The sequence below is a fragment of the Aplidium turbinatum genome, chromosome 7 (assembly GCF_918807975.1).
Source record: "Aplidium turbinatum chromosome 7, kaAplTurb1.1, whole genome shotgun sequence".
Lineage (NCBI taxonomy): Eukaryota > Metazoa > Chordata > Ascidiacea > Aplousobranchia > Polyclinidae > Aplidium > Aplidium turbinatum.
The window spans coordinates 33,228,059-33,242,064 of record NC_137478.1 but is presented as its reverse complement, the minus strand read 5'-3'; the positions used below and the strand labels follow the sequence as shown (position 1 = coordinate 33,242,064).

The 14,006-nt window shown below is 36.7% G+C and overlaps 1 protein-coding gene across 2 annotated transcripts; it reads left to right on the top strand.

The window, feature by feature from the left end:
• Positions 1-2,366: 2,366 nt before the first annotated feature.
• Positions 2,367-14,004, top strand: LOC145774554 (actin maturation protease-like). Of its 2 annotated transcripts, none has more exons than XM_082585822.1 (6): positions 2,367-2,504; positions 5,952-6,115; positions 6,740-6,820; positions 7,989-8,125; positions 10,742-10,939; positions 11,327-14,004. In XM_082585822.1, exons 1-6 carry the CDS (start codon positions 2,481-2,483, stop codon positions 11,668-11,670), a joined length of 948 nt encoding a protein of 315 aa, XP_082441948.1. In that variant the 5' UTR covers positions 2,367-2,480; the 3' UTR covers positions 11,671-14,004. The 2 variants fall into 2 exon arrangements, with proteins under 2 accessions (XP_082441948.1, XP_082441949.1); XM_082585823.1 differs by having other exon boundaries at positions 2,377-2,504; positions 5,909-6,115.
• Positions 14,005-14,006: the final 2 nt, after the last annotated feature.

Below are 14,006 nucleotides of genomic sequence, written 5' to 3'. Positions count from 1 at the left end.
TCTTTTCCAAACCAACCTAAACAAAATTTTTACAAAAAGTCAAAACAAATTGATTGAAAAATTTTGAATAGCCTACAATTTTGATAAAGGGGTGACTTTCTTCAACCACAGACAGATAAAACCAAGCAACCACACTGCATTTAACAAGTTAAGGCAATTTATTTTGTTTCCATACATACATTAAAGTGAACATAAACTACTTTTTCAGCCATACATTACACAGTTTTTTTTTAAGGTTTGGTTTGGGTGACCGCTAAGTAGTTTTAAGAGACCCCAAGTGCTTCATTTAAATACCAAAAAATAGCCATATTTGCTTAAGACATAACGAGAAACAACCATTACTTTTCTACTGTAGTGGCAAGTCCAAATTTTGGGAAACCGCTGGAGAAATTTGGGGGACCGTTTCGGTCCCCCAAAACACCTTAAAAAAAACACTGCATTACGCATGTTAGCCCCTTTTCCATTCATTGTGTAGATCAGTTATTTATTTTCAATGTAGATGTAAAATCAGTTGGCTAACTTGAGTATGGCCGAAAGCGTTCGTATTTTATGTTCAATACTTCACTTTAATGTATTATGTTAAATGCCGTGTGGTTGTATGACACCCACATGTCGCCTAGAGTGCTCATATAATTATTGTAAAGTTCCGATTAGCGTAGGCTAATAATTTACTTAAGTTGACTTATTCGGGGTTAAGTTCTTTATTCAAATTGTTCGTGAGTCCTGATTATTGCCCTGATTTAACTTTTCTGGACAAGACTACAACACATGTTATATTATACATTGATTATATTAATCTGATGAAACAATCTGACACATTAGGACCAACCATATAAACATGTGCCGATGCTTGCCGCGCATCTGAGCTGGTCTAGATGAAAACCCAATCTAAACCCAACTAACTTCTGGCAAGCAAACACCTGCTTATAACTTATGTCTGGTCCAGCCAATGAAATGCTTGAATAGGTACACATAGACACTCATTGATCAATCAAATAAATGCAACAACGAAAATTTATATAATTTATCAGTCTGCACTTAAGAAATTTAATCTGACGCAGATGTGACATCTTGCGAGTGATTTATGAGTGGGTTCGATATCTTTACAAAAGTTCCGACATGTAAAGAATGACCTAACAATTCACACACAATATTCTTAATTGCGAAACTCCGATAGTAATCTAGAGGAGTTAAGCTTTCCAGCGATACCGTACCTAATTTGTTAAGGTCGCAATTTAGTCCAGGTCAATACGTTTTACGCTTAGACTATAGGTGATCTGGGGATAAAACAATAATTATTTGTGCAGTCTTCTGGCCACGCTTCGCACGCATTTCCAATTCAACAGTAGGCTCGTATTTTCAGGAAATTACTACTTGGTTAAGAAACACTAAAATACTTTGATATAATGAATCACGTAGGCTAGTCTTTGCCAAACAACAATCCATCAAATTGTGATGTGGCTGATAATATGAGGTTGTTACAGCTGCTTGGTTTTATCCTAAAATTTTGAAGTTGGTTACGCATTGTAGGCTACAATGGAAATCCCTTGCGCAGTAGAACTAAACCAAGTCAGCTGTGCTGGCAGAAAAGGTCCGTATTCAAAAAAAGATTTTAATTAGCAACACTACAAATTAACAAAGCGTAACGGTAAATAAATACACGTGATTTAACAAGGAATTAAGTTTCTCGTTTTCGAAACCCACACCTTTTTTCCTTACAGCTCATACTAATTAAGGTTTCTTTGTGTAACTAACAGAGGTGTGCATGATCTGAATCTCAATTGTATTTTTCATTGCTGGCTCGAAAATGAAAACAACGATTAAAGCAAACACAGATTTGGCACCAAAAGATGGCAACAGCGGTCGTTATAACTGCAAAGAGAAATACATACAACAACAAACAAACTTAGAGGCAGACTTACACCAGTGATCACTTTAAGCAAGCTGACTAAAATAAATTCAAGCAAAATTTGACTGAATGAATCTTGTACGATACTTGAAGATTACTGGCATAGACCACAATACCAATTCGACGTTCGTTAAAAACGGCCACTCCATGAAAAGAACCCTTTAGCTATGATAGATGTTACATTGCAAGAATACTTGCTAAATACTGAATAATGCAAATGCATTAACAAATAATTCACAGCAACTTCAGCCGCTTGATCTAATGTTGCTAGCTCAGTTGTCGTTCACTCAGTTTACAACTGCTGACTTGCAGGAGACTCGAATTTTAATGAGTTTCTGGCAACTTCTCCAAACGTGGAGAAAATTTTGAACCACTGCGTTTGTGGCAACACTGAAATTTTGGTCAGGTCAAAGTTGAAATTAAAATCATAGGTAGTTTTTCCAAATTCTGATTAGTTTTGCACTTTTGCTTGTTGCATGTTTGCTGAAGCATGTCTTCAAATGTTTAATGTTAGAGAGATAAATAAGCATGGGTTACAAGGTAGGCTACTAGCCCTGCATTATGTTGACAAATGATGATCGACAATATTTCATTGGTAAGCTCAACGCCTACATTTATTACGTAGTTATTGTTTTGCTATGCTCTGAATGATTATTTTACAGCAACCATAGTAGCCGTGTCATGTAGTTTGCAATTATGCATTTGACTGAAGAAAGATAACACCTTACAAAATCAAGTTCTTTTAATTCAAACTCAAATTTAATAAACTTTATACTTCTTACTTTTTTGATTATTTTATTACACTACGCCTACACCTTTTTGGTTATCATCACTAAAGTCAAAAGAAGACTTTAATAAAAAGTTTAGTGACAAAGTTGTATTTTGGTGACTTATCTGTGTCTTGATTATTTGAGATCAGATAGTTCAGAAAAAAGTGCAAATTTTGTTCTAGCATTTAAATTTAGACAAACTCTTTGCGCTAAAAAACAATTGCTTTTTATTTTATTTTTTCTTCCAAAGAGCATAAAAAAACAACTTACATCTTTATCATAGTATCTTACACAATTTCTTTTGTCAAATTTGTTAAGAAGAAAACGTTCACTTTTAAAATTGCAAAAAGGTAGATGTAGGAAGTGTTATGGTTGCTCATGACGGGTGCAACCTAATTTGTACCATCAGTTCGTACGGTACCTTGAAAAGATCGAGAAAAAAAATAAAAAAAAGCCGAAGTCACTGATCGCAGTTTCCGCACGGTGTATCGGTAGTTAGGGTATCGGAGTATTGGTTAGATATCTGTATCCACAAACAAACTGAAAAGATCGAGAAAAAAATAGAACATGGCTGATCGGCGATTGCAGTTTGCGTTTTTCCGCAGTTTCCGCAAACATTTTAAAATTTCTGGTAATGATCCTAAGAGTTGGCCGAAGTCGTTGATCGCAGTTTCCGCCAACATTTTAAAAGGGTTAGGGTTGATCGTAGTTTCCGCAAACATTTTAAAAGGGTTAGGGTGTTTTCGCAAACAAACAAACTGAAAATATGATCGAGATAAAAAATAGAACAAAGCCAAGGTCGCTGATTGCAGTTTCCGTTTTTCCGCAGTTTCCGCAAACATTTTAAAATTTCCGATAATGATCCTAAGAGTTTGCCGAAGTTGCTGATCACAGTTTCCACAAACATTTTAAAAGGGTTAGGGTTGATCGGAGTTTCCGCAAACATTTTAAAAGTTTTAGGGTTGATCAGAGTTCCCGCAAACATTTCAAAATTTCTGGTAATGATCCTAAGAGTTTTTGTTTGTTTGCGGAAACTGCAATCAGCGACTTCGGTATTTTTAAATTTTTTCTCTCGATCTTTTCAAGGTACGAACTGACGGTACGAATAGTTCATGGTACGAATTAGGTTGCATCCGCTCATGACATGGTCGAGTATGGAGTCAAATGGGTTCAAAAGCAAAAACAGACTTTTCAAAAAGCTTTACAAGTTGTAGGCTATTGAATTGCAGATACTGCGATACGAACCACACCAAAGAATTCAGCAAAAAGCTTTGTCAATGTGATCGCTTACAAACAACATGACGGATAAATATGAACATTGTCTTTTCCTTGACATCTTTAAATTTTACAGGTGGAAAGTTGTTGTTGCACCTGGACCTGTTTAATATTCTTGTTTCCTGCGTAATGTTGTCTTCGTTAGGCCAATATTCTTTTGCATGAATTTGTTACAAATTCATGTTGTAGAATGTGTTGTGTGATTATGTTTAATATAATATAACAACAACAAAACATGACTCCTGTCCTCAATGTTAAAAAGTATAGTACAAAATGAACTCTTGACCTTTAAAATTGAGGGATGTATGTTTATAGATGGGATAGATATTACAGGCCTCGAAATTCACGGCAGACACCGCGGACATGTCCGCCGTCACAGCATGTCATGTCCGCGGGAAGTACCATCTAGATCGGTCATATTTGTCCGCCGAGAAATAACACAAGAACTAGCGATACAAATCGTCATTGCATAGCACGAACAAATTAAGTAGTTAAAGTAGTTTATACTTTTATGTGCCGCTTGTATCTAATTTCTTGTATTTTAGATCCATCTCAGATGATTGTTATGTCCTAGCTCAGTTGCAAATTCTTGTCTTTTTTTCTAGTTTTTATTTTTAACAAATTCCAGTCATTCCTTAGCACAAATTCTTTCAAAAAAAGCACACCTTCCAATAGGCTGTAAAATTACGTTTCGCTCGAGTCCGAAATTAAATATTAAATCCAGTCTCATTGTCTCACAACAATCACTCAAGTTTCAAATCATCACCTCAACCAACACTTCAAGACAACTTTCTACCTTCACTTTACTACGCTGAAGAGATCGGAAGATCGAAACACTGGCCTTTGTCCGTAGTTACTTTTCATAATGTCTTTTTAGACATTCTTTTTGGGTCAATAATGTCTTTTTAGACATTACTTTTAAAGAAATAAAAAAGAGTCAAAAGGCATGTAAATTTCACTCTGTGTGGAGCTACATGTACTTGAGAGGTTAACTCTTATTTTTTTATTCACTTAAAGAAAAGAGTCTGTAAAACTTTGCACAGCAGAAAATACTAGCGTTAGTGTAGAAGCTTTCTGACTCGTGCCCAGAGCATTGTGACGCAAGAAGCCACACGACCTCGTTCGGTAGAAGTTAATCAGTTATGCGACGTATCGAAGGGATCAATAATAATCAATATGTTTCTCCATTTTTTTGTTGATATTGGCTAAGTTTCAGAATTGTATAGCAGGGTTGAACAGAGGTAGCATTTTAATATCCTTTGATGAATTGCTAAATTTAAAGTTTGATTAATTAAAACATTTTTCCAAATGTAGTTCTTGCAATTTCTATCCGTCTTAGAATTTCATGGTCACACCTCCCATCTTCAGATATTAAATGTCCAAGATAGGAAAAAGATTTTACTCTCTGTATATTTTCATCATTTGAAGTACTGGAGTGTCTGGTAATTTTGAGATTATTATTAACTTGGTCTATTTAGCGTTAATTTTCATCTTAAATTTTTTGTCTATTGAATTGACATTGTTCAATATTTCTTGAAGACATTCTTGCAAGTTTCAGGCCACCATAGAACAAGTGTAACTATTTACATATTACATGATGCCCACATTGCCCAGTTGCCACATGCATGCCAAGCCATATTCATTCTGGACGCTGAGCGTTATGGATAACAATCACATATTTTTTGACCTATTGAAACACAATAAGAAATACATACCACCTAGTCTCATGCAATTCTACTGTATGTCTGCTTACATTCAAATCCTAGGCTATTTTTATTTTCTTCGTTCCTTAATATCTGGCATAGATGATCCCATGGGTTAACTAATGTGACATTAGGAGGTTGTCTTGTGTTTATTTATAAAATGTTAAATATGCTTGTTATGTGTGACATTGTCTGTAGTTTCTGCTTGAATTGTTTATTTTTTGAAACTATCAAATCATCTTATTGTCTAGGTTGGTTCAATTCTGCAGTTAGTGATTAATTGTTGCCATGCAGCATGAACTGCACACTGGTGCCGACAACCACCGTTCCTCTGGAGCAAGTATATATCCGGCCTTTATGTTCAAAGCTCCAGGAATCGTTGCAAACTCTGAAGAGAAATCTACAGATCAGGAATCAGCTCTTTGTGGAAAGTTAGTGAACACATTGCCTTGTAGAAGGTAGGAGTTGCTTGGTAAGCACTGAGAAAGTTTGTGTTGGTGCTAGGCTAGTGCAAAAAACAAGTTATATGCTTTAGGAAGCAAGTTCTGCACCCCCTCAAATGGCTGCACCCTGGGCACTTGCTTAAGTTTCTTTTGTGGACCCTACCCAGGGTGCAATTAGCAGGTTTTATTAAAAAACAAGAGCCATGAAGTAACAACAGCTTTTTAACTTTGCAATATATCAAGAATCCTCTGTGGAAATTCTAAACCTGTTCTGACACCTTTGGAAACATAGATTGACTTAACAACATTTGGATTTTTTATTCATTGGTTGTGAACGTGTTCACATTATTCCGGCTCTACCTGCAGTTAAATAACAAAGCAATTGCGAAACTTTATAGCTTCACTAGTTAACAGTTTATAAATCAATGTTGTCATAACTTTTTCCAGAATATAAATGAAAACATTATTGTAAGCAAAATGACCCTGCATATTTTCCAGACTTTCTAAGCAAATTGTTTAATTTTGATGTGTCTACCTAAGTTGAATTCTCTGCAAGCCTTTTCTTATTTTGTGGTTAGCTATAAATGTTGTGTCTACGAACGGATTTATTTCAAGTATCCACCTATATTCTTCATTTAGATGTAAACCTGGAAGAAGTTCATGCTGGTTGATGTTCAACAACCGGATTCCTTCCATTCTTCAGGGTTTCCGAAGGCCAATGTGAGAATAAGATTCTACTAAGATGAGAGATGATATACCTTTAACACTGGCTTACGTAATATATACATGGACTGTATATGTTGGAAAATATTTCAGTTCTTTCAGTTACTTTGACCAAAATACTTTTTAAAGATAGTTTTGCGAGTGCGTCTAAGGATTGTTCCACTTTCAAATCAACTGATACGTTGTTTTGTAGAAGCGAATCACTGGCATGGCTGAGTATTGCTCAGGCAAACTTCACTGTCGTGCAGGGTTGTCGGTATTTTACCCGACCCAAAAAAACCCGGGTGGGTTTTTTTGAAAAAACCCACTTAAAAAAACCCAAAAAAACCCATAAAAAAACCCAGAGCATCATATTTGTCCAGTTTTTATTAGAAAATTAAAAAAATGAACAAAAACACTACAAGGCACTTAAAACAAACTTTAAATTAGGACTTAAGGATGTGATTGTGAAGTAAATTTCCAAGAATAAACTGAAAACGCAGTGGATATTGTACACTGTACAGTACACAAAAATCAAGTAATGCCACTTTGTCACTTGTGTATACGTATATGGTACTACATTAAAACTCATTTATGCAAGAAGGCCTTATAGTTAAACTGGTGAAAGTACTACTCTACTGTAGTCTGCATATATGACGTGAAATGCAATTTAGGAGGCTATTTACCAATTACAGATTCTGGATTCTAACGCATGGCTGTTTCAGAACATTTGCCTAAATAGCCATTGGCCACGCAATCGCTCAATTGCTCATCTATTACTATATATAATATATATATAAATGATAAAAAATATTTAAACATGATGGCATAAATGCTCCTTGCCTTCAAATCTAAAGCAAATGATGCAATAATGTGATTTCTACCACGGTAGCATCAACTTGGTATAGAAATCAGTGGATGATGCAACATCCAACTTGATCTTGAAATTAATGGATGATGCAACATTCAAGCAACAACAGCCCTAGCGCATTATTTTATTGAGTTATGCAAGTATGTACTGTGAGTGAAAGGCACTTCATTCGTAAAAAGTAGTTTTGAGGTGAAATAAGCATAAATCTACCTTTTTTTGCATCTTTTTTAAAAAAACCCAAAAAAACCCGGGTTTTTCTCAACCCTGCTGTCATGGAAATATAACTTGCTCATTGAACTGGTTGCTTCTGTACAGGTGCGGATTGGTTGCTCTGCAGATGGCTGCTTGCATGTTGAGAAAGCTAAAGCCGCACACCCCGCAGTTCACAAGCGACGAAATATTAGAAGTTGCCATTGCAAGGGGAATCACCAAACAAGGGGAAATGTTTTCAGGTGCAAATTGTTGTTTCAATCCATTCTTGGCTCCGTTGAAAACTCTCGGTGTTTGCCAATTTATGTTCCTGTTCTCATGTGTTGTTTATTCTTACTCAGTACTCATAATCAACATACTCATAAAAAATCAAGCAGAAAATATTTGAGTTACTCTATGAACTAGGGTGGAGTAAAAAAAAGTTTTTCTCTCATATTAATGAAGAGGGCTGATAAAAAGGTGTCATAAGGTCTAATATTGACTTTAAAAATATTTTTTTGATGTGGCATCTAAAATTGAGCGTGCCACCCAGCCCCATGGCTCATGCAAAGGTCAAAATCCATGAAAACAGCGTAACTTTTTTCATAATGCTCCTAGAAAGCAGGGAGTAGGCTTAAAAGTTGCAGAACAGCTATGTTCCTATATGCTCTAAAATAACATTTTGTTCTAAATGCATCTATTGGGCAGATATTCCAAAAAACGGATTTTTTCCATTTTTGGGGGGCAAATTTAGATGAAATTGCATTTATTTGATGCTTAAGTACATTGTTTACTACACTTTGTTCAATTATTTTGGGTGTTATTATGGAGTCAGTCTACATATTTGGACAGATGGGCTCCTTCGCTATTTTAATTGAATGGTTACGGTTGGTTACCTATAGTTTGTTGGTGGGTAGACCTACTATACCATATCGTCCTTAGCATTAACATATTGTAGTGGACATAATGAAGCAAGCGAATACTATCTCTTAATTTGATATTGTTATATATTCATCAATATTATAGAGAGTTACTTACTCATTGTACAGGATATTTAGAAGAGCAGATATCTAGGTATTTAAATTAAAATAGAAAATGCACATCAAACCATAGCTAAGCCACAAGCTTCAGAGATGTCAGCCACGTTTAAATTGACCATTTTAAAATATTCTTTTGCTTTAAAGTTTAGCTTTGGCACCAAGAATCGTCACACATCAGCATTATTGTTGCTTGATTCATCTTCACCATCTGATTGATCAACAAATCCACCTTCAAAATCACCCATATCCATATTTTGAGTGGCCACTACATCATGTTTTTATGGCTTTGGATGGAACGACAAAAAGCCATGATACCTTTTCTGGAAAAATTGGAAAGGAGTTAAATGGAAGTGTATCTGATTGGCCAGTTATTACGTTTAACTAAGCCCATTTTAAACCAAAATTTTCCGTTTCTCACAAATGAAATTGTGGATAATCTCAGCACTGATCACCATTATGCCTACAAAATATGTTGGGCGGTTATTCTCGGGCATGTGGACTATCATTTGGAACTTCTGGAAATTGGGGCTGGTGATTTTGAAGTTTGGGTGATTTTGAAGGTGGATTTGTTGATCAATCAGATGGTGAAGACGAATCAAGCAACGATAATGCTGATGTGCGACGATTCTTGGTGCCAAAGCTAAACTTTAAAGCGAAGGAATATTTTAAAATGGTCAATTTAAACGTGGCTGACATCTCTGAACCTCCCGCAATCCCACACTTGAATAATGTTCAGCTTGAAGACGTAAGATCCACCCCATTGTGTCTTCAACATCCATGTCATAGTCAAGCTGTTGAAAGGCACATTAAACTTGTTACCGAGGCATCGTCTTCAGTTGCTGGCTATGAAAGACGTGACGGATTGATCAGGCAAAAAATTAACTCTCGGTGTTTAATGAAATGCTTTGACACCAAGAAACATTTTGCTTCTTAATGGACTAATATTATGATGATTTAAATACCTACTATTCTTGTAACACTTTTTATGGTTTTACTGTACAATTGTTTTATATCCATGTATTTCTTCGAAGCTGGCTACTGTTGCTTTTAATTAAACTTCCTGCAGATTGAACAATTGTGGACTGGGATGGTGGCAGGTCAGTCGAATTGTGGCTTAGCTATGGTTTGAGGTGCATTTTCTATTTTAATTTAAATACCTAGATACGTACTCTTCTAAATATCCTGTTCAATGAGTAAGTAACTCTAAAATATTGATGAATATATAACAATATCAAATTAAAAGAAAGTATTTGCTTGCTTCATTAAGTCCGCTACAATATGCTAATGCTAAGGACGGTATGGTATAGTAGGCCTACCCACCAACGTCCAACAAACTATAGGTAACCAACCATAACCATTCAATTAAAATAGCTAAGGTTGCCATTTGTCCAAATATGTAGACTGACTCCATAATAACACCCAAAATAATTGAACAAAGTGTAGTAAAAAATGTATTTAAGCATCAAATAAATGCAATTTCATCTAAATTTGCCCCCGAAAATGGTAAAAATCCGTTTTTTGGAATATCTGCCCAATAGATGCATTTAGAACAAAATGTTCTTTTAGAGCATATAGGAACATAGCTGTTCTGCAACTTTTAAGCCTACTCCCAGCTTTCTAGGAGCATTATAAAAAAAGTTACGCCGTTTTCATGGATTTTGACCTTTGCGTGAGCCATGGGGCTGGGTGGCACGCTCAATTTTGGGTGCCACATCAAAAAAATATTTTTAACGTCAATATTAGACCTTATAGCACCTTTTTATCAGCCCTCTTCATTAATATGAAAGAAAAACTTTTTTTCACTCCACCCTACTATGAACTTCAAACTTTTATGTTTAGTCTTCACGATGGCCGACCTGGCCAAGGACCTATACAAATGTGACGCAACAATCATTGATCTCGGGACGACAAACCACAGATTTCTTGTGTTGAAGCATCTGTTACAAGGCCATCCCATACTCATGCCGTATGATAATGACAGAAACTATGAGCCTTGCCAGAGGAAGGGCCACTTCGCACACTGGGCATTAGTAACAGGTGAGCCACACCTCCTCCTACGACGAAGCATGCCACGATTTGGTTGACGATTTTACCACACTTGAAGATGCGTTTCATTTATCGTTATTTTTCTACAACTTTTATCACCTGTAGCTATTTTCCAGCTGGCAAAATCTGTCATTTGGGTTCTGTAGACGTTGAATCAATGTAAAAACAACGGGTTTTGCTAACTTTGTTAGCTGGTGGGTGTATCGAAGATAAATCTTTTGTGAAATTGCTTCCGATCCATCATTGCAAAGATAAATAGTCTATGACAAACAATCAGTGGCCATGGCTGAAAGCAATCGGGAAGGGAATAAGTTTTGTTCGTAAGAACTGCAACCTTTGTCTACTTCAACAAATTCAACTGTTTAATGTTTTGTTCAGGCGCGGTCATTCCGGATGTTGCTAACTTGGTCGGTCGGCAGAAGTTGGAGACTCTTCCAGATGTTTCCAGAGTTTACAAGGTGGAGGACACAGACACACTGCTGAATCTCCTCCAGGACAACGAAGAAGTGAACAGCCAGGAGTTTTATTGTGATATCCATGTCTTCGCTAAGCAGGGGAAGTCCCCGCGGTACATGTTGTGGCCTCTGGAGGATTTACTGAAGAGCAACTCCAACCTCGTTGAGAGGAACGCATCCAAGGACTGGGATCAGCTCCACTGCCCATATTCCCTTCAAGAAACGTTAAGAAACAAATTTATTGTGATGAATTTTGAAAAAGGATGAAACCACCACATGCGCTTCCAGAAATATTGCCCGGGTAGAATGCACATGTCATTATTTTAGGATTTGCAGCATAATGAAATCTATTTATCTTCATATCCCACACATTTAATCGTGCATGTTTGTAGCCTGTGTGTGGTAGCCTCACCCCCTCCCACTCGGAGCCAGCCCCGATGCAGACGCATTGCCATGATGACGTAACAGTACTCGAGATTATGCGGCCGACAGCCTTTGATGTAGCCGCAAAGTTATCAAAGTCTTTCAGCTTCACACGGCGAACGTAGGGCAACACTGTACTGCAACAAATCAAAACCCGCATTTGCCCTTCAGAGATTATTATCTATCGATGTGTAGCATCACAGATCGCCATGGCAACGAGTAAACATTAGAACATGGCCATCAAAGAAAAAACAAAAGCATGAGCTGTGAGGGAAAACGGGGTGTGGTTTTTTACTTTGCTGTTTATTCTACTCTTTCCGAAATAATCTCTTATTTTATATTCTCGTTTTCGTAAACCACTCATTTTTTTCCCAACAGCTTACATGCTTCCTTTACTTTGTTAAATCGATGGTCATGTTCGAATGTTTACCATGGCAACGAGTGGGGTTCTCCCCTGTTGGGGTTGTGACAGTTACTCACTGTCACGTCATAAGGACCGCAGCTGGTAAGATGATTGTCCTCCGTGAAGGTCTCAGAGCTGAACTCTCGCATGTCACGTCACGATCATCATTCGCTGGTTTGGGATAAATTTTGTTTGAAACTGATCCTGAGCGAGAAAATATGAATAAATCACACTGCTGTCATCAAATTGTTTTGTAATAAATCACACTGCTGTCATCAAATTGTTTTGTAATAAATCTTTTAGTTTGAAAATTTTTCTTCAGCATTTCAAACTTTCTCGGTACCCATAGGTCGTGAGAAAATTTTTGTTGTTGTTGAGTCAAATGCTTATGTGTTCATGTACATAGCTCTATGCAACTGATGAGCTGGATATTCTCGTCAAGTGCGCTCACTTTACTGCATTGCAAATCTTTCGTCGCATCAGTCCATTTGAGGCCTTGATGAGAAAGGCTCTTTTTCATTTATTGAACATTTCAAAATCTCAGCTAATAGTTTAATTTCGTCGTTCATGAAGTCGGCCTCTTTCATGTTGTCATCGTTTCAACACTACAAACAAACAATGTATCTCGTGTAACTTTATTCTGAACGTGCATGTCTAATGCGTTAACTTGTTTCTGTTTGCATATGTCTTATAGTCAGGGTTGCCATCGACATAGACCCTAAAATAAGGACAACCTAAAAATTTTGTTTGCACTAATACGAGATATGATGTCAAAGGCGACTAGTTTTTGCCAGAAACGATCTGTTCTAGCAACTCCATGTTCGTAGAAAATACTTTCTGCATCTCATGACAGCTCAAGTCTAGGCTTACCTTTACTTGCAGCGAAGATTTAACTGTCATTTCACTAAGTCTGTTTCTTTTCTTGGTTCATTGAGCTGAAACAAGAGAGAACACCTTCTCCACAAACGCATTACTGACCGGAAGAGAGACGATGACGCTAACCAGCTTGTAGAGCAACAGAAAATATTCGTCTCGTAGTAAAGATCTTCATCTACTTGTCCTCAGGTTCATCCTTGCGGAGCACAACATCTGGAATCTTCTTGAGCAGAGCAATGACAGCCGAGACCTCATCGAAGAACCCATGCTTCATTGCCATTGGTGGTGGTGGATCAATTTGTTTCGCTAACCCCTTAACTTTCTCATACTCAATTGTTTGAACTCTTAGCAGTTTGATTGTTTGATCTCTTGGAGTGTTGGATGCTTATCAAAATGATACCACTCATTGATGTATTCCCAAAAAAAGGTAGAAGATTTGTAATTGTTAAAAATAAGACAAAATAAGGACTCAAGTCAAAAACAAGGACATTTCTTAGAAATAAGGACAATTAATTTTTTTAAGATATTGCCCTTTAAAATAAGGACAAATCTTTAAAATAAGGACGGTATGGCAACCCTTCTTATAGTGCATGTTGCAAGCAAGTGAATTTGTTGAATTGTTCTCTTCGCTTCAAGGTCGCAAAGTCTGAAAATAATAATTCAATTTAAAACGTTATCGCATTTTGCCGCCCTCCAGCAACGTGCCGCCCCTGGATTTATACACAAGATCCAATGGGTTGCTACGCCACTGCTCTAAGTGTTGGTGTCACTCTTGTCGGTATCAACGTGGCTTAATGTTTTCATAAAAAAATCCAAAAACGACTCATTTTTTTTACTTTAATGCACTTGCAGAATGCGTTGACATTATTATTGAATAATAAAGCCGCAGTGCAACGGTGCA

Excerpts from the sequence above, each read along its gene's own strand:
- LOC145774554 (XM_082585822.1), top strand. The coding sequence starts at position 2,481 with ATGATGATCGACAATATTTCATTG. Across the intron at positions 2,505-5,951 it reads TGATCGACAATATTTCATTG|CATGAACTGCACACTGGTGC; the intron begins GTAAGCTCAACG and ends GTTGCCATGCAG. Across the intron at positions 6,116-6,739 it reads AACACATTGCCTTGTAGAAG|ATGTAAACCTGGAAGAAGTT; the intron begins GTAGGAGTTGCT and ends TTCTTCATTTAG.